Source organism: Pristis pectinata, chromosome 24 (assembly GCF_009764475.1).
Source record: "Pristis pectinata isolate sPriPec2 chromosome 24, sPriPec2.1.pri, whole genome shotgun sequence".
NCBI classification, from domain to species: domain Eukaryota; kingdom Metazoa; phylum Chordata; class Chondrichthyes; order Rhinopristiformes; family Pristidae; genus Pristis; species Pristis pectinata.
Window position 1 is genome coordinate 9746131 of NC_067428.1, and position 27962 is coordinate 9774092.

Here is a 27962-nt window from a genome sequence, read left to right on the forward strand (position 1 = left end):
CCAAAAGTACACTCTAGTGCTTGTGAATGAGCAATCAAACAAATGACAGACAAAGCAATGACTCCAAATTATCTTAAAACATTTTGGGACATGCTTGATTTTCCATTTTTGCAATCCACATTGAAGAGAATAACATAGCTAATTGCCAAAGTTTTCCAGAATGCTAAATATGATAATAATTGAATGTTAAGTCATTCAAGCAGCAAGCCTCAACTAAAAAAGTAGTATGACATACAACAGCTGATTTCTCATTTTCTATTGTACGCAACAAGCTGTCATTTAAATAAATCCACTTAGGTCTGAGGTTGCACAAAAAAAAAATTTCATTTTTCAATAACATTGTTAAGAAATTGCTCTGTGGGTAAAATTTACACCAGAGGTTCCTCTTCAACTTATGAATATTCTTACTCAAATGTGATTGGTATTTAAATGATATTTTTCATCTGGAATGAGACTACAATTCCCTAATTTTTTATTCCCCCCCATGAAAATGAGCTATATATTTTTATTCATCAGCCTTTTCTACTCCTCCTTCCTGAAGGAATGGACTCTTGCTGTAGCCCAATTTGGCAGCTGCATACATTTCAATATCCTGCAAATCTCATGGTCAGTTGGCTATTCATTTTTTTCAGGCTTTACAACCATTTGTGATTTTGTTCCAACCCAAAGTACAGCCATTATTTGGATAGTAAATTCAAGGGAGTGGCATTGCAATTTGCAAATGATATCAAGATAAAAGAGTCTTAAATTGTTCTGAACAGCAAATGGAAGCTGAAGGATAGACTGACAAGGAAGTAAAATGCATAAAAATGCAGTTAATTGAAATCAATTTCAGTAAATGAGAAATGATAGATTTTGGTAAATATATTTTGATAAGGAAAAGCAGAATGATTTAGATCTGGTTCAGAGGATATTAAAAAGCAGAATTTGATAAATTCACAAAGTGAAATCTTTACAGGTAGTCCTCAGGAGAAAGGGACAACTTACTTCTACTACAATAAGGGAGCAGAAAATGCACATTGTGAGATGGCAATTATCTACCAGCTAGCAAAGAAACTTGATGAAGCAAGGTGTCCCACTCCTCCGGACTCCTCACATATTGTTTCCATCCCTCCTCCATACCTCTCATACACAGTTCCCCTCCCAAACCCCTCCTCCACAATTACCCCCTCCCTCAAACTCACTGCTCCACCTTCCCCAACTCCTTGCACTCATATAGTTCTTTTCCCTCACTTTCACACACAATTTCTCCTTCCATAACTCCCCCATCCCCTAATTTTCTCTCCCTGAATCTCTGCCCTATTTCTCTCCTCACTCCCTGTTCTGCAACTCCCAAAGTACACTCCCACTCAGGACACAGCCACTTACACCAGCCTTGGGGACACAGCTTCCGATACCCCCAGCTACCACTGCATTCAACGCCTGCAGCATAGTGCCTGAAGGCAACTTTTACCCATTCGAGACAACCCATTAGGGCTTCACCTGTCCTTCTGATGCTACTGCATCTCAGCGACCTGCACCTGCCCTAGCTCAGCAAGTGGATGTTTGACCCTGATGCAGGTTTTGCTGGAAGATCAAGGCATATTCATCCTGTGGGCACTGCTCACCTCATGCGTTTGTCACTCTCATACACACAAAAACACAGACACAAATGAGTACTCAGTTATGATGTATTGAATACAAAACACCAGATATATTGAGTATATAAAATTTTAATATTGCCACAGTGCACGCGACCAGCATAGTGCCTGAGGCAACTTTCCCCCATTCGAGACAACCCATTAGAGCTCCACCTGCCCTTCTGATGCCATTGCATCTCAGCGACCTGCGCCTGCCCTAAGCTTAGCAAGTGGATATTTGACCCTGATGCAGGTTCCTGACCCTGACTGCAGATGCAGTCATCTCTTAGCTTAAGAAAAGAGTCAAAGCCAAATCAATTTTTCCAGCCAGTTGAATTTTCTCAATTCTTGTAATGCTTCTGCAAATTGGTCCAGCACTTATATACTTCTGTGCTTCAATATCCTTTCTGAAGTTGGAGAGATCTTCACACAGTTCTTCAAATTTGCTCCAAGATATAAATTAAACATTATCCACCCAGCTTTTGTTTTCATTCATCCAGAAATTACAACCCATCTTTTGACTGCAAATTTCACCTAATTTACATTGTTACTTCTAGCAATTTATTTGCTTGTATTTCCAGTCAGTACCAAGTACACCCTATTTACTCCTTGAGAAATAAGTGACTTCTTTATCCCAACCACTAAAAAGTAATTCACCCTCTGTTGCAATGAATTTAAGTTGGTATTTATTTGTCATTCTGCAAGTCACATTGCACCTCCCAGCGTTATAGTGAAGCTTGAGCTATACCACATCCACTAAGCAAAAGCTGGTATCACCTGCTAATTTCAAAATCACACCTCAAGTTAATGAATCCAAATCATTCATGAATCCAATAAAAGATGGAATCAGCACAAACCTTGCAGGACATTCTTCAATATTCTCTGCAAATCTTGGAGATATCAACTCTTACTATTCCATTAGTAATTTTTTAAAAATCCATTTTACTAGTTCCAAACACACCCTGCAACCCATCTTCCAATTTGATCCATGATTTTCAAATTTCAACTTATTGAAGGCCTACTCAAGTTCAACTCAGTGTGCAGGATGATGCAGTTGGAGCCTAAAAGAAAAAAAACTTGAAAGGAACTTTGACCATTATAACATCTAAATGATTGAGCTAAATTTATCTGCAGCTCCCTCCCAACAGAAGTAAATTCATGCAAGCTATACTACATCATTGTATTTAAAGCCATGCTTCATTCCTTTCTTCAAAAGACAGATTTTAAACCTACTAGAACTTTATTCACCAGAAGTTTCTTTTCATTGGTTGGAGTGATCCCACATTAGAATTTTCTTTGTTGGGCACATGCGTGCAACTGCATTTACTTGTAGGTGGAAACTCTGGGTTGCATTGCAGTTCATGCCACAGTGGGCAAGAAAACTGTAATTTTTTATCTACTCATTTTCAGATTAAAAGTGATGCCCAGGAAGATTTCTGACAGCACTTCAAAGTTCAAAATAGTTATTCAGTTTGGAATCTGTGCCCTAATTAATATAGTGTATACAATAACCCTTTCACTTTTTTTTGAGCAGATAGGTTTGGGCAGAAGAGGCCCCAGGGTGATGCAAGATCACAATCAGTTTCATTATGTGCAATAGCTGAACCATGCAGGCCTGCTATATTCTAGGGCACTGCTGATGACCGACAAGACAGCTAGATTTATCTTATAACCCCACCACTGGATGTAAATTATTGTGTGATTTGTTTTGAACTGCAAAACCTCCAATGCATTTCCATTACTTAATTTCCCATTACTAAACCTGGAACATGGCTATTTCAAATTTGGCGTGTCTGCCTATCTAGGGGAGGAAGAAAATGTAATGGCCTTTAGGAAACAAGCAAGAAGCATTTTCTCAACCTGGAGTGATCTTTTGAACTGAAGAATAGATAACCAGTGTAATGGATAATCAGTGTAATTTGTGATTACTGTCCACAGAAGTAAGTGAGAGTTCAAAAAATTTGACTATTTTTTGTAATGTGATATTAGGCATTACACAATACTTTATTCAGAAATTCAAACAAAAAAACAATTTTGGTGAGCACAGTTTACATTTACAACCCTCACTATCTGGTTTATTCTACACTCATTACACTAAAGGCCAAAATTCTCTTCGGTATCTCGGACTATCACTGGAGTACATTATTAATGAAATACCCATTAGTGGCCTCTCTCATTGTGTAGGTATTCAAGAATTATGATCAAAAAAATTGCTCAAAAGCATAAAATGAAGGATATCAGGTCTAAACAGTAAAGACAAAATGTACTGATCAGGTGACATTGTCTAGGTGTTAATAGTATGCAGGCATCAAGACAAGACTGAAACAGTTCAAGCACCAAGGTCCTGTGAATGAATTAGCATAAGGGATAGTTCCAGTTCTTCGTATTACAATAGCGACAGTCCAGGAAGCAGGAAGAGTGTGTAGAATTTACAGCTTAGGCAGAACAGAGGTTATTGCAGATATTCACATAAATAGGAGGCATTTCACACACCGTTCAGTTTCTTCATTCAGAAAGCATTTAATATCTGATCAGTGCCAATATATTGCACATGATGGGACAGGAAATTAGCGAGCAGCATCCCTCCCTATAGAAGTGTTGGCATTATATCCTACCTAAAATGGCTTTTTTTTTTAAGTAAATTGCAATTTCAAAAGTAAAACACTGGAAAATAAAAAATGATTAACTCCTCCATAGATTAGTGACATCCCAACATTCCAAAAAGAGTTTACCTGGATTTGGTTGCAGGTACTCAGTGGTTTTTGTAAGGACATCTGCCACAGCTTTGCTGGTAATATCCACTTTCTGAAACCAAACAACCGCAAAGATTACCAGTTATTATTTCACTTGATATTATTATGGTCTTAAGCCACAACAGAAGTATCGTACCAATACTATATCATTGAAAAGTAAACATTATTAAACAATTTACCTGCTTAACTGACATAATGCGCATGTGCTAAGAGCCTTCTATATAACATACTGACCTGAAGTCTCACTGACTAAAAGTTCATCTATCTTAGCCAAGCAAGCCATCTGTGTTTTAGTTGGCAACAATCTCAACTTTGAGTTAGAAGATTGCGCATCAAGTTGCAATCAAGGGCTTGAGGATAAAGATGTTGACTAATTCTTCAGGGCAGTATTGAAGGAGTGTTGTACTGGCAGAACTGCAAACTATTGAGCAAAGCGTTAAATGAAAGCTCTGCTTGGTTTCAGACAGATGTAAAAGTTCTAATGGTACAATATTGTAACAGAGTAGCCCCAGTATCATGTTCATCCTTATCTTATTTTTCAGAAAACTTATCTGGTCATAACCACATTGTGGGGAAATGCCAAGGACAAATTGACTGCCACAAAACATCACTTTAAAAGACTAATGGTAAAACAATTTGAGATGTCCTATGTCATGTAGACTGCTGCATAAAAGGAAGCCCTTTTTTTCTTTTTGTATGAAAATAATCCTCAGTTCTTATTTGCCCAAGGAATAGAAAACAAAGATTTTTCTTTGATTCAAATGGAACTGATAAAGCAACTTTGAAATTCTAACTAAACCAATTAACATAGTTCTGTACCAGAGAGCAGAAAAGTTATCTACCACCGTGATTGTGGGATCTATTTGCATATTCATTGACTGATTATCAAGTTTCCAATTTATACCAAGCATTGGTATTTAGCTGCACATTAGATATTCTACCCTATCCTCGCTCTGACCTGTTGGAGTTTGAATGAAGTTTCACATGATCAGAAATGGGTCAGAAGGTGGAAAGACCTAGATGTGAGATTCAGCTGCAGAAAGGCTAAGGATGCCGTTGCAGAAGTAGAGTATCCATTGTTTTTTTTTATGGTGAACATATTGGATTAGAGGTTTAGTTCTACACTGAGCAAGAGCTTTTGAGATGTCTGGTTGAAGACAATGATGTGATAAATGGAATTAGCAAGGGTAGTGATAGACCTAGAAATTAACTCCTATACAAAGCCTGAGTGATATACAAAATGCTGGGAAGCTGCAGATCCACACCTGAGAACAGGTTTGCTTCCTACAACAAATTAAGAAAAATACAATTGCTGGAAATGTGAAATAAATAAAAGGAAATTTCAGTAATAGGCAGCACCCTCAGAATCTACAGAACCAACTACAGAAAGAAACATAGATTTTAAGTGAGGAGTCTTACTTTTGGTAAGTTGACACATTTTAACATGAAGAGTAGTGGATTTAGCTTTAGAATCTATTTTGAAGATCATGAAAACTCACTGAAAATTCTACAGACTGATGCCTTCACATCAGAGGGACAAGAAGTTAAAAGAAACTTTTAATAAGGTAATCCAATTTAAAATGAATTCTAGATTGCCTAAGCAAGAATCAGACAAACCAGTCTAAAATCAAATTTTGGCAAATTAACATTAACACTATGTCCCATCACTGAAAGCTTTTCCTGGACAAGCTATATTAGTATTGTCCGAGAAGGAAAAATTAATAGTTACATAGTCTGATGTCTCACAAATACAACTGGCTGGTATCCACAACCCAAAACGTTATGAGTTTGGAAAAAAAGGATTTTAGTTATGAAATGATTAGGTAGTAAAAGCTAGGATATCAAAAAGTTTAAAAACTTCATATGAACTAAAGTCTAAGAATCCACATTACGAAGTGGGGTTTTGACATTGAAAATATAAAAACAGCATAGTACTGATGATTGAATTATTAGAGCCAAGAATTGATGTAGGACAGTTTTATATCACTAGTTGGTACTTTAAAATGGAGACCATTGCTCAAGTATCAACTCTTTGGCGATTACAGTCAAGGCACTTTTTAATTTAAAAAATTTTTTTTAGAGGGTTGACTGTGTAAGTAATCAAGTGGTACTTCCCTTAAATAGCCAACCTCCAGTAGAATACAAACCAGTAGGATTTCAAATTCAACTTCTGAACTGTTTGAAGTTAGTGGATCAGTGTATCAAAGTAGATGCTAAATTTGGCCTCAGCAGCTCTGGACCACAGAGGTGGGAGGGCAATAGGAAGAATGCAATTTTCCTCGGAGTGTTTAAATGCTACAAGCTTACGAATTCATAAAAATGTGTTAAGATTTTAATACTGCTGAAAATAATCTTTCAACATGGCTTAAGTATCCAGGTTTGTGGTAACATGATGCATATCAGCCAAAGCTCAGTGATTAAAAGACTAACTGGAGAAGATTAAGGATCAAGTCTCAGTAGAGAAGGAAATGTGATGCAATTTCCTTTCTGTCCCGCACTATATTCTACAAGACTATCAGAACTGTAAACCAGAATTGGCACACATTAAAACAAGATGAGTAACACACGCACAGTAGTGCAGCGGTTAGCATAACGCTTTACAGCTCCAGTGACCCGGGTTCAAATCCGGCCACTGTCTGTAAGGAGTTTGTACGTTCTCCCCGTGTCTGCGTGGGTTTCCTCCTGGTGCTCCGGTTTCCTCCCACATTCCAAAGATGTACAGGTTAGGAAGTTGTGGGCATACCATGTTGGCGCCGGAAGTATGGCGACACTTGCGGACTGCCCCCAGAACACTCTATGCAAAAGATGCATTTCACTCTGTGTTTCAATGTACATGTGACTAATAAAGATTTCTTATCTTATAAAGATAACCAATGGAACAGAAGACCATGTTGCATTACTGGTAAAATAGATCAAACAGCAAAACTATAACTAGTTCAGAATGTCATTTGAGGAATAACAAAGATAGGGTTGTGCTTTGGATTCCCTTGCAGAATGGAAATGAAACTGTGACAAGCTGTCAGATGGAAGTCAGATTTTCTACATAGGAAGCTGCAAAAGCTAAAAAGCCGATTACTTGGCAGCTAAGCCCATGTTATTACAATGCTCTGGCAATGCCAGAAACTTGGCTTTAAAAAGGCAGAAATGGCTTCGTAACATCCTGGAGAGAAGAAAGAGGGAAGTAGCAGTACTAATTAAGGAGTATTGCCGGGGGGGGGGGGGGGGGGGGGGGGGGGGGGGGGTGGGGGGGGGTGGGGGGGGGGGGGGGGGGGGGGGGGTGGGAAGAGAAGAGGCAGTGTATCAGTGGGGGAACATGCATACCACTCCATGATGAAATAGTCAACCAGAGAAGGGCCAATCTCTATGGGTTGAGAACAAATCTGGCTCAGGTAAATTGGATTCAAAGATCAGGCAAAGCTGTAATTGAATCATTGAAGATGGAGATAGCTCAGCTATTGAGGGTGAAGAATGGGGTATTAAAGCCAGAGCTCCTTGGATGACCAAAAACACACACTAAAACAGCTACAAAAACACACACGACAGATGCCAAGTTGTTGACAAATGATAACAGGCCAATTACAAAAAGTTGAAAAGTGTGGTAACAAAGGAAGTAAAAGTGATAAAGAGAGCAGGAGAAAAGACACGCAGCAAACAAAAGCAAATTAAAAAATATTCTACATGTAGTGGAATAGCAATAGGATTGCAAGCGGGGCCAATAGCTAAAAAAGGAAATCTACTCATGGACACAGAGGTGACAGCTGAGGAATCAGTACTTCACATCAGGGTGTACCAAGGAAAAAGGTGTATCTGCTTACCAAAGAAAGATACAGCCAAGATTCTGGTTTTCTCAACAGGAATTGATAAAATGCACCTGGTCTTGATGGGATGCAACCTAGGTTGCCGATGAAAGGGAGGAAATTGCCAAGGTCCTGACCCTAATCCTCTACACATCCATAGATTCGGGAATGGTGCCCGAGGACTGGAAAATTGCAGATGTTACACCCTTGCTCAAAAAAGGTCATATGGATAAACTGACCGAATACAGACCAGTCCACTTAACCTCGGCAGTGGGGTAATTTCTAAAAACAATAATCAGGGATCGAGTTAACAGTCACTTAAGATGGCTTAAAGAAACCAAGCATGCTTTTGTCATGTTTAACTGTGCTGATGCTGTTTCTGATGAAGTAACAGTCCCTGAAGGAAATGTTGATGTGCTTATATGGACTTCCAAAAGGCATCTGACAACGTGCTACATAATAGACATCATCAAGTTTGAAGTCCATAGGATAAAAAAAAGTTGTGGCAGCACATACAGAAAATTAGCTAACAGGAAACAAGAGTAGAAACAGATTTTTTTTTTGAACGGGAGTTCCTCATGGGCCAGTATGAGAAATTAGATTAACGACCTGGACTTGATGCACAGTGCATAATTTCTAAATGTCAAAACTTGGAGGTCTCTTGAACTCTGAAGAGAATGATAGTAGATTTCACGGTGATACAGATAGTTTTTTTTAAGATGTGCAGATGAAATTTATGCTGAGTTATATGAAGCAAATCCTGATACGAAGACTGAAAATAAGCAGCATAAATTTGAAGGCACAATTCAAAAACAGAACAACAGGGAGATCTGTGGATATACATGCATTGTTCCATGACAGAGAAGGTTGAGAAAGTGGTTAAGAAGCAAACAGGATTTTGAACTTTAAAACAGTGGCACAGAGTATAACAGCAAAAAGCAATGATAAACTTTTATAAAACCTAGGTTTATATTTGGCCACACTTGGAGTGTCCCATTTTGGGTGCCAATGTTTTAGAAAGGCTATGGGAGAGGGCAGGGGAATTGGACTAGCTGGATTTAATGGGGTGAATGGCCTCCTTCGATGGTGCAACCATTCTGTGAAAATTTGTCTGCTGCAGAGAAACAAACAAAAATCTCAAAGCATCTGTCTGTTTCCCTCTGCTAGAGAGAGAAGAAAGTTAAAAAAGTGAAATCTTGATTTGGTTGGAAAGTCCATCAAAGATGATCCGAGGAAAGGAAGAAAGGCAGAGCAGAAGGGGAAGTAGTTAAGGCAGGTACGATAACAACACTTAAAAGACAGTTGGACAGGTACATGGATAGCAAAGGTTTAGAAGGATATGGGCCAAATGTAGGCAAATGGGACTAGCTCAGATGGGCATCTTGGCTGGCATGGACAAGTTGGGCTGAAGGGCCTGTTTCTGTGCTGTATGACTCTATAAGAGCAGAAAGCAAAGGGGTTATGGAGATAAATGGAGAGTGCAGGATGAGACAATGAGTGGAAATAAAAAGGAGAGAAACAAGTTTCCATGTGGTCCTGCTGCAATATTCTTAGCACCAATGGTTTTATCTGCAAAATCAATTAATTCACCTACCCGCTCCATTTCCTTGAAGTCTTCATCAAGTTTGGTTCCTTCAGCACCACCCACTTTTTCACTGACAAGCTTGGAAGAACAAAAAAAATGAATTTACAAAATGTATTAATTACATTAGCACTTACCAGATCTCACAATGTGAACCACCATCTTACCAGTACACTGGAAGCTTTATAGCAAACATATATATAATTTTCAAATCATACAGAAGTTACATCAAATTCAGCATCACACCTGGCAAACTTCAACTTACTGCTCAAGAATCTATACAAAATAATGCTTTCACACTTGGTTAATTTCCTTCAACTTGTCCACTAGTTTTGAAAGATTTTTTGACATGGGAGAATCTCTGACAAGGCCAACTTTTAAAATCTAACTGCCTGTCAGAAGGTGGTAGCCATTCTTGAACTGCTGCAGACATTCTAGTACTTAAAATACTATTGCGTATGAAGTTTTAGGATTTAGGGACAGAAATATATTTTCAAATAAGATGCTGGGTGTTTGGTAAGCAATCAGCCGAGTATTTTCAACATTTTCTATTTTAGATTTTCAACATCTCTAGCATTGTGCACTCAAAAAATTAATAAATTTGCTAATTTGGCAATATGGAAGATTTTGTTTAAAAAGGGTCCTCCTCTTTGCTGATCTTTAGAGTTCCAGTAAAAATGTCAGTCCCTCATTCAGATGTCACTGCATTGGCTGCAGATTGATTGCTTTCAGACATGGGCCAAAAGCAATCAATCTACAGCCAATGCAGATGTTCAAGAGCACTGGCCTCACTATTATTGATCTGTGTATCTGTAGATTACCCAGATGAAGTTGTAGGTGGAAATTAGACTACATCGTTTAAGTTGCAGACACATGAAAGACAACTTGGTATTGGTTTATTATTGTCACTTGTACTGAGGTACAGTGAAAAACGTGTCTTGCATACCGATTGTACAGGCTAATTCATTACACAGTGCAGTTACATTGAGTTCGAACAGAGTGCATTGAGGAGTACAGGTAAAAGCAATAACAGTAAAGTGTCACAGTTATAGAGCAAGTGCAGTACAGGTAGACAACAAGGTGCAAGGTCACAACAAGGTAGATTGTGAGGTCAGTCCATCTCATCATATAAGGGAACCATTCAATAGTCTTATCACAGTGGGATAGAAGCAGTCCTTGAGCCTGGTGGTATGCGCCCTCAGACTCTTATCCTCTACCTGATGGGAGACGAGAGAGAAGAATGACCCAGGTGGGTGGGGTCTTTGATTATGCTGGCTGCTTCACCAAGACAGCGAGAGGTTAAGACAGTCCATGGAAGGGAGGCTGGTTTCTGTGACGCACTGGGCTGTGTCTACAACTCTCTGCAGTTTCTTGCAGTCCTGGGCTGAGCAGCTGCCGTTCCAAGCTGTGATGCATCCAGATAGGATGCTTTCTATGGTGCATCGATAAAAGTTGGTGAGTGTCAAAGGGGACAAACCAAATTTCTTTAGTCTCCTGAGGAAGTAGAGGCACTGGTGAGCTTTCTTGGCCATGGCATCTACGTGATTTGACCAGGACAGGCTATTGGTGATGTTCACTCCTAGGAACCTGAAGCTCTCAACCCTCTTGACCTCACCACCATTGAGGTAAACAGGAGCATATGCATCACCATCCCCACTTACTGAAGTCAATGACCAGCTGTTTTGTTTTGCTGACATTGAGGGAAAGGTTGTTGTCATGACACCATGTCACTAAGCTCTCCATCTCCTTCCTGTACTCCGGTTCATCTTTATTTGAGATACTGTCCACTATGGTGGTATCTTCTGCAAAGTTGTAGATGGAGTTAGAGCAGAATCTGGCCACACAGTCATGAGTGTATAGGGGGTAGAGTAGAGGGCTGAGGATGCAGCCTTGTGGGGCACCAGTGTTGAGAATAATCGTGCTGGAGGTATTGCTGTCTATCCTCACTGATTGAGGTCTGTTGGTCAGAAAGTCAAGGATCCAGTTCCAGAAGGAGGTGTTGAATCCCAGGTCTCAGAGTTTGCTGACTAGTTTGCTTGGAATTATAATACTGAAGGCAGAGATATAGTCAATAAACAATAGTCTAATGTAAGTGTCTTTGCTGTCCAAATGCTCCAGAGCTGTGTAGGGCCAGGGAGATGGCATCCGCTGTAGACCTGTTTTGGTGATAGGCAAATTGCAGTGGGTTGAGATTGCCTGGGAGGCTGGAGTTGATGTGTGCCATGACCACCTCTCAAAGCACTTCATGATGGTGGATGTCAGAGCCATTGGTCAGTAGTCATTGAGGCACGTTACCTTGCTTTTCTTTGGTACCGGGATGATAGTGATCTTCTCAAAACAGGTAGGAACCTGAGATTGAAGCAGGGAGAGCTTAAATATGTCTGCAAATACTCCCACCAGCTGATCAGCACAAGATCTGAGCACTCGGCCAGGGACACCACCTGTGCCAGATGCTTTCCTCGTGTTCACTCTCCAGAAGACTGATCTTATGTCCTCGACGGTGACCACAGGTTCAGTTGCATTGGAGGCTGTCAGGGTGGGTGGTGACAATCCACTTCCCTTCTATTCAAAATGCACATAGAATGCATTAAGCACGTCAGGAAGGGATGCAGCCCGTCTTCGTTTTGTAGCCTGTTATGGCATGTAAGCTTTGCCATAACTGACGGCTGGTCTGGGACTCTATTTTGAGTCGGTATTATCTCTTGGCATTCTTGTACCGATCAGGATCACCAGATTTGTGTGCAGCAGTCCTCGACTTCAGTAGGGAGTGGATCTCCCGGTTCACCTATGGCTTCCAGCTTGGGAACACCCATATTGTCCTCTTTGGTACACAGTCCTCCACACACTTGCTGTTAAAGTCTGTGATGGCGGTGACATACTCATCTAAGCTGGCAGCTGAGTCTTTGAACATGGACCAGTCCACTGACTCAAAGCAGTCACATAGAAGCTCATGTTTCCTCAGACCAGCATTGCACAACTTGCTGCACTGGATCCTCCTGCTTCTTAGAGGATTCTTTTGAGATGGAAGGATGAGGAGAATAAAAGAGAGTGTTCATGATAGGGTGGAGACCAAGGACGTCCAGGTGGGACCATTTAAGAGAGGTGAATGAGTGCTATTTATTCATAGATGATCCATCTTGAGGTGTGGAAATAGAAGATGAGAGCAGATACTGAAGAGAAAAAGCAAGCTGGAACATTGAGATGCAGAACACAGCAGCTGCTGAAAAACTGAAATAAGAGTAAATGCTGGTAATACACAACAGATCAGGAATGACTTGTAGAAAGAAAAAAAACTGGAGTTACAGGTGGATGACCTTTCATTAGAACTGGACAAATCTGACACAAAACAGGAATGGTTGGATATCTGACACTGTTGAATTCAATAGTGAATCTTTAAGGCAGCAATATGCCTCAACACAAGTTGCTGTTCCTCAAGTTTACGTTGGGCTTTATTGGAACTGTAGGAATCCAAAGACTGAGGTCAGAGTAGAAGTGGGATGGACAATTAAAAGGGACAGGTGACTGGAAGCTGCAGGCCACCTTTGTGGATTGAATGGAGGTGTTCTGCAGAGCTGTCACTCAATCTGCTTTTGGTGTCTCCAATGTAGAGGAGACCACATTATAGGCCCCAAATGTCATACTGTGGGAACAGAGGTGGTAGAAAGTTAAATTAAGTATCTCCCATAGTTGTATGGGAAAGTAATCAGAGAATGGGAATGGTTGAAGGAGATGGAAGAGTAAACCAGGGTGTCACGGTGACAGCAGTCCCCTCAGAATGCTGTAATAAAGGGAGGGGAAGGGAAGGTGTGCCTGGCTGGTGGAATCCTTCTAAAGATGACAGAAATTTTGGAAGATGATCCATTGAATGTGGAAGCTGGTGGGATGGAAGGCTAGAACAAGGAGTGAGAGCAGAGTGTTGGAAATAGAATAGACCCAGTTGAGAACCTTAAGTATAACAGAGGGGAGGCTTCAGTTAAGGATAAAGGAAGGCATCTAAAGAGGACTGGTGCAGCAAGTCTCATCAGCAGTATAGATGCAAAGGCAGCAAAAACTCCTTCAGCTCTTTGCCTCTTCTGTTTATCACCTCTCAGCTTCTCGCATCACTCCCTTTCATCCCACCTCCCCCACCCACCTTCCCCTCTCACCTGGACTCACCAGGCAAAGGGCTGGAGGAGGAGGAATCTGGTAGGAGAGGACAGTAACACCATGGAATAAAAGGAAGGAGGTGGGGAACAGATGGGCAGGTCATCAGTGGAGGGGAAAGAGAAGGGGGTGAGGGGGCCACAGGAATGAGGGAAAACAAAGGGGGCGGGGGGAAGAAAAAATAAGGGGGGGGGGTGTGGATGGAGAGAAGAGGGAAGAAAAAGGGAGAGGTTACCGGAAGTTAGAGAAATCGATGTCGAGGCTGTCAGGTTAGAGAGTACCAAGGCAGAACATGAGGTGTTGCTACTCCAACCTGTATCTGGCCTCAACGTGGCAGTAGAGGTGGCCGTGGATAGATATGTCAGTATGGGAGTGGGAAGTGGAATTGAAGTGGCTGGCTACCAAGAGATCCTTGTTTTTTTGCAGTGGACCTTCCCCCTCTCACCTGGACTCACCTATCATCTGCCAGCTTGTGCTCCTCCCCTTCCCCTGACCTCCTTATTCTGGCTTCTGCCCTCTTCCTTTCCAGTCCTGATGAAGGGTCTCAACCTGAAATGTCAACTGTTTATTCCCCTCCATAGATGCTGCCTGATTTGCTGAGTTCCTCCAGCATTTTGTGTGTGTTGCTCCATTAACTCAACATGTGCAGAACTTGGAGGTGCTGATTTAGCAGATTTCCTGGACAATTGGATGTTATCCTATTAATATTCCCGCAGACTTTAATTCACTATATTTTTTATAAAAGAGAAATGTAACACAGTAGAATAATAAATTTTCCAGTGAACATGTTGAGTAGAAAGGAAATGCAGGAATCAGCACCGATGAGCCAGATGGCGATCCTTTGGATTTCAAAATTGTCAGATAGCAGATTGTTGTCAATAATGAAGTGAGAAGTATGATGCATCTTAATTCACCTGTGAACATATATTCTTCATAAGTAGCAAGTCTACAGTTGCTTAGTTAATATCACCAAACCTAAACTGAATACTCGGTTTGACCCCAGCCTAAGATTGCACTGAATCTAGCAGCTACACCAAACCACTTAAAATGAATTCCTAGCAATCTCAAACTAATAATTAGCAAATGCACAATAATCAAAGTTTACACTAACTGAAAGTGATCGTCAAGATGGTGGATGGCAATGCAAGCTACCACTGATTCAACATGAATAAAGGAAGCAGAAATAAAGGAAGGTCAGGGTAGGTTGTATAGAGCAGGCAGTTTCCCTGTACAAACATCCATGATCCAACAAAGTTCTTAAGCTCAGCAAAACTGCTAGCAAGGAAATGAAGTACAAATGTAGACAAAAGGAAAAGACCAAGCCTCTTTAGCTAGACGTGCAAAGTGTACCAAAAAAACATGAAAATGACAGAATTTGTTGTTATTTCCTTTTTGGAATGGGGTTTAAGTGTCCTGAATAGATAACAGACACTTCCTTTCTGCAACAATAATTAAAAACAACTTTGACCCTCAATACCTTTCTAAATCCATTTCAGAGATTTTAAATGGTGTTAAAAGTTGTGCAATTTTTATTTTACAAATGAAACAGGATACCCACTGCACAAGCCCACCCCCAAAAAAGATCCATTTCATTATCTCTCCATCTGCCACATCCCACTACCAGCACTCCAAACTATAAAGAAAACAAAATATATCCTTTTTCACCATTGACTTCAGTTGCAAATACAAAGCAGATGGCTACAAGTAGATGACAATGGGACATAAATCACCAAGGCATGCATTCCATACTATTCAGGGGAAAGGAATATGCAGCCTCAAAATTAGTTAGTTACAGTTGATTGGTATGCTAGGCAACCAGAGGTTTCATCTGTGAAAGCAGGTCGAATCTCCCCTCCTTTTTAAATTCAGAACAAAATCACCAGTTACAAAATCTTGGCCAGTTTAAGTTGTGATGGGCTCACCAGTCTCCATTTTTACTTGTAGGTGATGAGGGAATTTGCTCAGGTAGGTCAATCAACAAAAAAATGGTTTCATACTTTCAATGCCACATTTCACTTTATATATAGCCATATACTATACAGTTCAAATCAGTCACACATTCAGCAGGGATCAATTCAAACTCAGAAATTTTAATCAGATGTTTGTGTAGAACTTCTTCTCCCACCCCATTAGCCCACTGTAAACAGTCTTGATACAAACTGGTAAGAATTTATGATCAAAAATTTTAAGAACTAGTAACAATTTTTATTAGACTCTCAAACATGACTTGCAACAGGTGTTCTCGTGGCATGAGATACTCATTATTCATAAATGCTGACGAAAATGAATGCTGAAACATCTTTTGAACAAATGACAGAATTAAGCACTTTTCTGAGCTTTATGGTGAAAAATAATCCCCGTACTCTTGCTCAAAATTGTCCCTCAATGTAATTTAGTTATCCCATATCAGAGTACAACAGTAGAGAACAAGAATTGCCTGAGTAGTTGATGGTAATTTCACTCATGTTTATAATCAGCAAAATTCAGTTTGAAGCAATTTATTCTTTATGCGTAATTAATTCAATGCCTGCTTTGTACAAATTTAGAGAGACACGCAAGTCCTTTCAGCTACAATGGCAATGCAGGAGAAAGAAAAATCATCACTTGGATATTTTGCACTCATTAGCAATCCAGTGACAATTTTGTCGGGGGCTGGGTGTGTGTGTGTGTGTGTGTGTGTGTGTGTGTGTGTGTGTGTGTGTGTGTGTGTGTGTGTGTGTGTGTGTGTGTGTGTGTGTGTGTGGAGGGAAATGGCACCAACAAAAACAGGACCTGGCAGATTTTTTTCATCTATGTCAGTCAATCATCCAATTACTCTTACAGTATTTACCAACATTAATGTTCTTGCTTCTCATATGCATCCTGTTGTATTACTCCATTAAATGTTCACCCATGATAAACGTGATAAACCATGCAAAACAGTTTTAGTTAATGATCTTTTTTTATTGAAGCACCTTAAGGTCACATATTCATGCTGGGTTAACAGGATTCTTCTACAATGCTTGACAAAAAGTAAATAATGATGTTTGGCCAGTTTTCAGATTTAGCAGATACCCACTCCACGTCCTCCAGGATATCCTTGTCATTAGTGTTAATGGAGTCACATGGAGGATATCTGGTCAGCGATAAAAGTTCAAAATCACTATTCACTGTTTTTAGCCTACTGTAGCATACTTTCAAGAATACCTTACTTGTAACCAACCACGATTTTTCTCATGTCATAATGCCAATTTGTGCTGGGCATGCATCCATCATATCTCACAAGTGATGTCTTTTACTGGTGAGTGCATGATGAAATAGCCTACTAACAATCACCAGTGAAATAACAATGATCACTTAAAGGTGAAGGCAAACAAAGGGCACCTGTTACTCTGCGCTGTATTCCAAACAAGAGCCAAAATCTTTAGAGGTTTTGAGTGTGAGAGATGCCCGGGTCAGAATATTATTTTAGGGTTTAGTAAGAGTACGTGCTGAGGGACGCACTGAAGCTGGGTGCAGCCAGCGCGAGGACTCGGTGGGTAAGGACGACAGTTTAGGGTTCTTCTGCCACAGGAGGAGGGGCGGGGTCAGGCGAGGAAGCCGCTCAAATGTTGTAAGTATGGGATTGGGGTATCACCCCAGGGAGCCACACGTGTGGCATCGGTGCTGTGTTTTTTTATATATAAAAAGGTAACACTAAGAATTGAACTGTACACGAATGTAAAGGTTTGAACAGTTTTATTATTGTATATAGTTTCTTTTATTATGAATAAAGTTTATTTTGATTAAAAAAAATGTTTCTGCCAAGGATAATCATGAACGATCTTTCTTTCCTTTCAAACAAAATCTAATTCTCCCTTATGACAGAAATGTTAACTCATCACTCCAAGAGTATCAGGCGAGTCAAATGGAATGATACCCATGATAAGTTACAATCTCCAAGGAAATGGGTAGAAAATAATTTGAAATCAGAAGTTTACAAAATGAAATCTGCAATACTTTAACACCTGAAATTAAGAAAAGTAAAATTCTTAAATGATAGAACCACAGTGCATTTCTAAAAATTAGGGAAGAGTAGGTACTGGACTCCTCTGATGCTCTTTCCATTTGGCCTTCCTTGGCAGAATGCATAATATTTAGGATGAGAGTCTGCCAAATACAAGATGCTTTCACTTTAAAAATACTATGATAATCCAAAAATTCAGACACCAAGATATTTGCAGCAAATACCAGTCAAGTTGCTAAATTTTTGTTAACAAATAAAGGATGGAGAGAGAGAAGTAACAGTTACATTTTTCATGCACCTGGTTTATCCCATCCAACCCGACATTTAGTTGGGTCCTGCCAGGTTCAGACCAGATAGTCAGGTTATACTGCAATGCATTACAGAGCTAGTCTGGACACAAAGATGCCACAAGGCTCTCTTCTACCCCTAGATGATTTGCTCATTGTGATTACAATGAAAACATAAGAGGGGTCAAACACAGGGCGGACACATATTCACAGAAAGTTATTCCTTTCTCATTCTTGATTTCATGATTTGAAAACCCAAAATGCGATCACAGGAGCCAGTTTGCACACAGCAATATCTTCCAAATGGTAATGAGATTATCAACCCATTAGTTCACTTCAACGGTATTGAATGAAAAGATGAATGCTGCTTAAAGCAAGAATCCAGAAACCCTTCGTTAGATAATGTCACAGGATCTTCAATTCCACGCCCCGCCCCTAATAAAGGAAGAGTGAGATTAGGCTAATCATCTCATTTAAATAATCTAACACAGCAATTCCTCAGGACTACACTAGTTTGTCTGCCTATATTACATGCTCATGTCTTGCAACACGTTTAAATCCATGATCACCACCACTCAGTCCAGTTGCCATCATAAACATGGTGTACTTTGAAGAGTTTTCAGCAGGGATAGAAGGCAAGTTTAAAAACATGTCAAACTTGATATAATGGCAGATAAATGCACAGAGGGAAATCACTAAAATGCATTTTATGAAAAAAGATTTGAAGATGATGGATGGGAAGATGCTCATGTGGAGCATAGGCCCTGGTAGAAACTGCTGGGCCCACTAGCCTTTTTCCAAACTGTATAGCTTGCATGCATTTCCTGGTAAAGACATCCTGGCAACACCCTGGTCCAATCACTGGCAACTGCTACATTAAATTGTCGTTCAAGCAATGGACAAGAGTGCATTATGACAGGCACCAATAACTGCTGGACTGTTTACCACCTAATCCACTCTGTCATCTCCATCAACCTGACCCAAACATCAGGATGCAAGCAACAGAAGCACTGCCAGAAAAAGATCAATGTCAAAGCTCTCAAGGACACCACAAAGGCAGCTCTTCCTAGATATAGCCTCACAACCTGTGAACTCCAAGAAAAAAGGAACCACATCTTATGGATTTCAAAAGTAAATATAAACGCAGCTAATGTTGCATTACTGGACTTCAAAGCTAAAACATCAATGTTGGTTGACTGCTTGAGATTACTGCACCATAATTTCACTTCTCCTGCACAAAATAATCAAGCTATGAATAAAAAAAACCTTGAATTTATATCTTAACAAAATTGAAAAGGGATAGTAACATTATTCAGGCATCAATGGCATATGAAGCAGTTTTATTCTTAATACGCTCTTGAGAAACAAAATTTAACGTGCTTTAGGCAAGGGTTGAAAATTGGGGAAGTTGAGGCTCGTCCACTGTGGTACATCGTAACATATGTTAAAATTGCACAAACTAAGATGTTATTGTTGGAGGAAAAGTTCAGCTAATTAAACTTTTGATGTTCAAAATTTGTAACTAAAAGGGGTAATTCGTACAATTTAACATGAGATTGGAAACAGAGCTTTAAAAAAAATACAACTGCAACTCCTAAATGAGAAAGGGACATATGGAAAATGAACTTAACATCTACAGCGAAATCTTGAGAAAATTTAATCTTTTGTGTTCATAAGCATGCTTGTTCTTTCAACTTTTTGAAGAGTAGATAAAAATTCAGACGTTTTGGATGTAAAATGTGAAATGAAAGTTGACTTTAATGAACTCATTTCAAAATGTAAAAACAGTAAAACCAACCGCTAACAAATTAATCTCTGAACACTCAGATTAGTGTGAGTTTATGTTATGACTTTTACAGTGCTGAATCTACCAATTGGGTTATATTTTATTTTATTTTATTTAAATTGGCAGGATGCGACTTGTGGCAATTCACATGGGTCTCTGATGTTGGGACCTCAACTTCTTAAACCATCTTTCCTAACAGCTTGGATGATGGGATAAACAGCCACATACCAATGACATAAAGACAGTCAACAATGTTATCAGCATAAGTGAATGACAAAGAGAAAATGAATTGCCAAAATTGTGACAAATGCATTTCAATTTAGGCAAGTGTAAGATCATGAACCTAAAAACAAACAAAATCAAACACTTTCCAAATGGTGAAAAGCCAGAAATAACAATGCTCCAAAGATTTAGGAATCCATGGTGTACAGATTATTAAAACAACTGACAGGCACTAGCAATAATCAAAAAGACTAATAGAATGTTCACTTCATATACAAGAGGACTAGAATGCAATGGGATAAAAGTCATCCAACAACTGGAAAAAGCACAGTTCAATCACACAGGGTAAAGTGTCCAACTCTGGACACTACACCTTATGAAGGTTATATCAGCTTTGAAGGATGCAGCAATATTGGCTTACCAGATAGATACCTGGATTCCAAGGGTCAATTTATAGGGAGCAGTTACAAGGTTGTGTTGCAGTTTCCTGGAATTAAGTTAGGGGATGATTTAATAAAGCATTGTGATTATGTTTGCCAATAATACCAAAATTGTCAGTGTTAGTTAATGGTAAGGAATTTGCCAGTAAGTCAATTAGGCAAGTATAAAAGCTGAAAGTGAAATTCTATCCAGTGAAGCATGGGCTAATGCTTTTGCAGAGAATGAACAAAGCAACATAAGATATGATAAATGATATGAAACTACTTAAAGAAATTAGGAGAGCAAAGAGGGTGCACAAAATATTATCGGTAGACCAGACTAAGGAAAATCTCAAAGCATTTTATAAGTATATAAAAGACAACATGGTCACCATGGAAAGACTAGGACCCATTTGGGACCAAAGGGCCAGAGGACATAGACAAGCTCATAAATACTCCTCATTTGTATTTACTAAAGAGGACATTGCAGTTGGCGAATGGCAGTGAAATTCTATGACAAGTTACAATTAAAAAGATATGTGTCATAGTAGGTTGAAAAGGTGCATAAATTCGAAGGACCCCATGAGATGCATCTTAGCCTGCTATGGGCAACCAAGGAGGAGATTGCTAGGCTCTGACAGAGACTTCTAAATCTTTGTTTGCCACAGGCGAGTTGCCAGATGACTGGAGCTCAGCAAATGTGGTACCCTTATTCAAGGAGGGCAGCAGGGATATGCCAAGTAATTACAGGCCTGCAAGTCTAGCATTAGCGACAAGGAAGTCATTGGAAAAAATGTTGTGGGATAGGATTAATCTACACGTGGAAAGGCAAGGGTTATCAAAGACAGCCAGCATTATAGAATCATAGAGTTGTACAGCATGGATACAGACCCTTCAGCCCAACTCATCCATGCCGACCAAGGTGTCTGTTTGAGCTAGTTCCATTTGCCTACGTTTGGCCCTTTTTCCTCTAAACCTTTCCAAATCTCTTAAAGTATTGTAATTGTACCTGCTTCTATCACTTTGTTTTCTCAGGGGGAGATACTGGCAAATTTTGTTCCCTCTGAAAAATTCAGTCAAAGTCCATTGATAATGGCAGTGCAGTTGATGTCATCTACATGGACTTCAGCAAGGTCTTTGACAAAGTCCCCAAATGGGGGACTGGTCCAAAAGGTCAGGGGCCATGAGATCCAGGGTAAGTTAGAAAATTGGATCCAAAATTGGCTTGATGATAAGAAGCACAGTGTCTTACTGTTGGATGATTTTTCTGATTCAAAGCATCTGACCTTTGTTGCACTACAGGGATCATTAGTAGGAACTTTACTATTCATTGCATACTTCTTGTCTAAATCATGAAAGTAAGAGGTATGGTTTGTAAGTTTGCAGATGGCAGGAAAATTGATGGTGCTGTTGATAGTGAGTAGGTTAATCTTAGGCTACAGGATGACACTTATAAGTTGGTAAAATGCATAGGACAATGGGAAATGGAATTTAATTGTGACTAAGTGTGTGGTGATGCATTTTGGGAGGGCTAATAAGGCTAGGACTTGCACAGTAAGTGATACAGCCCCAGGGTGTACTGAGGAACAGAGGAACCTTGGGTACGGGTCCAAGGAAGTCAGAGGGTGGCATTACAGATAGATTAGGTGGCTAAGATATATTGGATATTTATTGTCATTAGCCATGGCAGAGAAAATAATAGCATGGAAATTATAGTACAATTTTACAAAACATTGGTTTGACTACAACTAGTCTATGTACAACTAGTGCTGTGTGCAGTTTTAGTTGCTGCATTATAGGAAGGATATGACTGCGCTGGAGAGGGTGCAGCAGACATTCACTAGGATGTTGCCTGGGATGGAGTGTTTCAGTTATGAGGTAAAACTAGGTAGGCTGGGCTCATTTTCCTTGGAGCAAAGCAGACTGAAAGGAGACCTCACTGAGGTGCACAGAATCATGAGGGGCCCCAGATAGAATAAATATAAGAAACAATTTCCCCCATATCAGGGGTGTACAAAACCAGAGCGCATAGGTTCAGTGTAAGGGATAGGAGTTGCAGAGCGGATCCATGGAAGAACTTTTTTTAACCCCACTGTGTGTTTGGAATCAGGAATACACTGCCTGAAGGGGTAGTGAAAGCAGAAGCTCTGACAACCTTTAAGAGATATCTAGACGAGCACCTCCAGAGAAGGCTATGGGCCAAGTAATAGAAAAGGGGATTCGTATAGGTGGATACTCTGGTCAGCATGGAAATTCCCGTTTCTGTTCTGTACATCTCTATGACAAGAAGGGAAAGATCAAAGTAGAACTGCATAAAACACAGATCAAGTTACCCTGAAAGTCTATTTCAATTCTGATCAGCATGCTCTGATGACAAATGAATTCTACAACTTCAGGTAACTTGTTTTTTCTGTCTACATCAGAACTGGCCATTTCTGCTACAAGTCATCCATCTGTGATATTGGCTGAGTTTTTCCTCTCTCTATTAGTACAGTCCGATCTGTAGGACGTGTCCAAAACCTCTGGATTTTGCAGCATTTTACACTTTGATTCGTATCATCACTCTCTAATTGGCTCCACTAACCATCAGCCATAACTTATCTCCATCACAACCCTGCCCTCACCTCATCATAGATAATCTCTTCATCCTATTAATCCCTCCCCAACCTTTTGTGCAAGTTAAATCTTGCTTTCCTCTCTTTCCCAGTTTTGTCTTCAAACTGAAACATTACCTTTGTTTCTCTTCCCACAGATGCTGCCTGACCTGCTGAAAGTATCCAGCATTTTGTTTTTCTTTCATAAAGACCAGGTGCTATCCCTGAAGCTTACGTTGGGCCTTGATGGAACAGCGCAGAAGGCTACAGACAGATAGTACAGAGTGGGATGGAAAATAAAAATGACAGCAACTGGAAGTTCAAGGTCCCTGCGGATTGAACGAAAATGTTCCACAAAGTGGTCACCCATTCTGCTTTTATTTTCACAACGTTGCTGAAATCACATCGTGATCACTGAACACAATACATTACAGAGACTTAGCTATACTTCCTTCAACTCTGCGTCCTGCAAGAACTCCATTCCTTTCTGTCATGTCCTTCACCTCTGTTGTATATATGCTCCAATGATGAGACTTTTCACAAAGATCCAGGAAGTCTTGCTTTATCCTTATCTATGGCTTCCTTTACAAGGGTCGACAAAAATCTCAATTACATCTCATCTATTTTGCACACTTCTGCTCTGATCCCATCTTCTCCCAGCCCTCACATTCTACCCCAACAAATCATCCTTTGTAATTTCTGCCACATTTAGTATGATTCCACCATACATCTTCCCCTTCCAATATTCTAAAGGACCATTAACTTTGCAACTCATTGGTCTCCCTTTCCATCTTCGCCAACCATTCCCCTTCTCATAGCACTTTTCCATGCAACCATAAAAAGGTACAACTTCTCTTTTCCTTTATCCATTACCACCATACAGTGACCTAAAGAGTCCTTCCAATCCCGAGTATATTGTATTCAGTGAGCACCCATGTTCACTCCACGGGGTGACAACTTTCCAGTTTCCTGCCATTTGAACTCTGCATCCCATTCCCACTTTGACTTGTGGTCTGTGCCTCCAACAAGGCACAACATAAACTTGAGGAACAGCACCTTATCTTCCATTTATCCATGTTGCAGCCTTTGGGCCTCCATACTCAACAATTTCATTTAACATTTAATACTTTGTAAAATTCACTGCATTCTCTCTGATGCATTTTTAATTCTTGATATCTTAGAACTAAATGATTCCTCATCTTTCTCAGACTTATCATCCACGAAGCTACCAATTCTTAGCATTCTTTAACTATTTCCAAACTTTATAGCATCCTGTATTCTAAGGCTTAACCTGTTACCTGGCTTTATCACTTTGGAAAAATATTCCAGCAAACATTTAAATAGCTGAAAAACATTCAGGCACATTTTGAATTTCTTTAGGTGTAATAGATTTTAGAATATTACAATAAGAAAGTATTCAACTTCCAGACTTTACACATCCATTCCAAATAGTGCTAGGTAGCAACCAGCTTGGAAAACAGCCTGGAATTATTTCTCTTACCTCTGCTCCTATTTGCAAAGATTCATCAGGATTGTAATTAATATCATTTGTTATATCATCACTACCGCAAACCTAAAGTAGCTGGCAATCCACAGAACAAAGTTATGGGATTGAACAATTTGAAGAAAACTATGGCGGTTTATAAGACAGGAAAGGGAAAAACTACCATTCACTAACTAAATTGCGTTCAGCAAATCCCAAAGATGAAATTTAAATCACATGCTATAAGTTATGAAAACAAAAGCTTCTTTAATTTTTCTAGTGACTTGCACTGTGGCTCTTCCACAAGTTATTTTAATGAATCACCTTGTAAACAATTTATACAGTTACTTCACCTCCCAGATTTTCCTGACTACAAGTCAATTCAAGCCCTCTATCTCTGATCCAAACTTTCCAGTAATGAAAGAGGTAATATTGCATGGGAATATGAATGTAATACTCTATTCCCACACCTCAGCAAGCATCAGAAACTTTAGGAGATGGAAAAGAAATACTGGATGAAGGGATGGGAGAAGAAAAACTTCACTGAGTAGGGCACAGAAGTGCTTATTGGGAAGGATAACATTAGCATTTCTTAATCATGAACATAAATGTTTATAAATATCAGTGGAACCTATAATTCAACTTGATAAATACCATTAAAAAATTACTAACAAGCAAACATTTTTGGTATTGAACATAAGTACAGCAGTAGGTCTTCAAGACGAAGAGCACGTGCAATTGAGTGAATCTTGCTGGCTGAGGGCAGAGAAAAATCTGTTGACCCTGCTTCTCTCCAACCACCTCAGAGATATCCAGGTTCCTCTTGGAACACTCCAATTTCTATTCCAGGACCTTGGATCCTGGGCATTTTCAGTTACTCCCCAGTGAAACAATACAAAACATTGGAACTATTCCAAACGTCACCCTCTCACTCAACTGCTCATTCCCCTTGGATGAATCTGGGCAGCAAATCACAGCATTGGCAAATGTAAACTTTCTAGCAGAGACTAACTGGTTTATCGTTAACTTAAAGCTCTGTTCAAATCATTTTACTTCCTTATCCTTGGAATGAGGAGGCAAATTCCAAAACCATATTGTCACTATAGCTGGGATCAGCTAACCATGTTGAATGGGATCCTAACGGCATTTTTGTATATTGTTCAGCAACATGGTTGGGATGAAATTGTACAATGCACCCATTAACATAAAAGGTTTGTATATGCATATTCTATGCCAAAAAGTAATGTTGATACAGTTGCATTTCTTTTGAATGTTTCAAAAATTCTACTTCCATTGGAAGCACGAAAACTGTGAAACTATTATCTTCTCAGAGCTGCTTTCAAGTCTCCCCCATAAAACCTGCTCTATTCCTCAAAGTAGAACTGCTGACGTCATCTAAACAAAAAAATATTTGGCAGTGAAGATAGTTTAAACAGAATTTGTATAAACCTAGTGCACAATGATGTAATTCAATGCAATTATTGGCTCGGCTACATTGCCTTGCAACCCACCAGCAGTCAAATGAGCTGCCAAAACTCAGTCTGCAGCCTGAAATTTAATATCATATGTGCAACTTATTAAAGATTCACCAGCAACCCTGCAGTCCCAAAGGCATTTTCAATTTAAGAATGCTGCCTGGTAAAGTCTATCAAGACCTTGAATTTGCCTGATAACTTTACAAGCATTCCTTTTCATTAACACTAACACTTAACAGCTCAGCTGGTAAAGACACTACATGGTGTTATATTCAATTCTGAGAGGTTGCCAGCTACTATTTCCCCATATTCAGTTTGATATTTTACCTGGGCAGAAGATGCTCCAACTGGCCTCAATATTTCTGAGCTCTGGAGAAAAAAGAAAATGTTCTAGATTTCTTATCATCTGGACACTCCACCAGATTGTTCAGCTACATCACTCCCTTCTTCTTCCCAGATAAATGGGAATTTAAAACCCATTGGAAAAGTGTATGTGCATGCGTATGTATTATGCCCATTTGGATACAATACCCGCAAAGTCAATTTTGGACCCGCAAAGGCGGTGGAAGTCACTGCACAAAAGGGTGCAGAAATTTGTAATTCATACCCACAAAAAATTCACCTGGCTCCTCAAGTCTGCCTGCCATTTGACATGATCATTGAACAGTACAACACAGGAACAGGCCCTCTGGTCCACCATGGCTATGCCAACCATAATGCCAGTCTAACTAATCCCATCTGCCTGACCATTGTCAATATCCCTTTATTCCCTGCCTGTTCATGTGTCTGTCTAAATGCCTCTTAAATGTTGCTATCGTATCTGTTACCAGCTCCCCTGGCGATATGCTCCAGGCACCTACCATTCTGTCTAAAAAAAAACTTGCCTTGTACATCTCCTTTAAACTTTTGCCCTCTCACCTTATGCCTTCTAGTATTTGACAATTCCATCACAGAAAAAAAAATTATCATGTTATCTGTGCCTCTCATAACTTTATATACTTCTATCAGGTCACCCCTCAACCTCTGATGCTCCAGAGAAAACAATCCAAGTTTGTCCAGCCTCCCCTTACAGCTCTTACACTCTGAACTTCTTCTGGACCCTCTCCAAAGTCTCCACATCCTTCCTGTAGTGTGGTGACCAGAACTGCACACAATATTCCATGTATGGCTTGAGTTTTATAAAGCTGCAACATCATTTGGCAACTTTTAGGCTCAATGCCCTGACCAATGAAGACAAGCTTGCTATATGCTTTCTTTACTCCTATCCATTTGCATTGCCACTTTCAGGAAGCTAGAATTCCCCAGAGGATTAGAGAATACTGAACAGACTTTGCACACAAGCACAGAGACACACACACACACCCTCGATAATCTAGGAATTTTGCCCAAGCAGATTTCCACGCATTCTTCCAACAGAATCAAGTTGAGGATAAGAAGAACTGAATCCTCCACCATTCTGTTTTCCCTGCATCTAGATTTGCTTTGACACTATTGGATTTAGCAGTGTTATAAATATTAGGTAACGGTTATGCAACAAAAGATCCTTGCAGCATAACTAATCTATACATTCATGTATCCTGACTTAAAGCCTATTTCTATAAAATGAGTGGAAAATATCTACATGCATCTGAAGAATATTTTTGCACAAATACCTCCTTTTGAACTGGCTTTCAAATTTGAATATGTAGCAATGAAAAGGTACAAACTAATATAGAAATTCACTTCTGAAGTGTTTAAAGGACACGGTAAAGTAAAATTCTTTCTTCCCTTTGTTGACATCCACATACAGTTTTCATAAGTCTCTGACTCTTGCCTAA

At 39.7% G+C, this 27962-nt stretch overlaps 1 protein-coding gene across 2 annotated transcripts in view; it reads right to left on the reverse strand.

Annotated features, from left to right (window-relative positions):
- LOC127582572 (endophilin-A2-like) overlaps positions 1–27962 on the reverse strand; it is an 83239-nt gene that overhangs the window by 36751 nt on the left and 18526 nt on the right. For both annotated transcript variants that reach the window (XM_052037935.1, XM_052037934.1), the window contains exons 2-3: positions 9764–9832; positions 4352–4424 (exon numbers count right to left, since the gene is read on the reverse strand). In XM_052037935.1, coding sequence (XP_051893895.1) covers positions 4352–4424; positions 9764–9772 — 82 coding nt within the window. In that variant the 5' untranslated portion in view covers positions 9773–9832. The remainder of the gene's footprint in view (positions 1–4351; positions 4425–9763; positions 9833–27962) is intronic.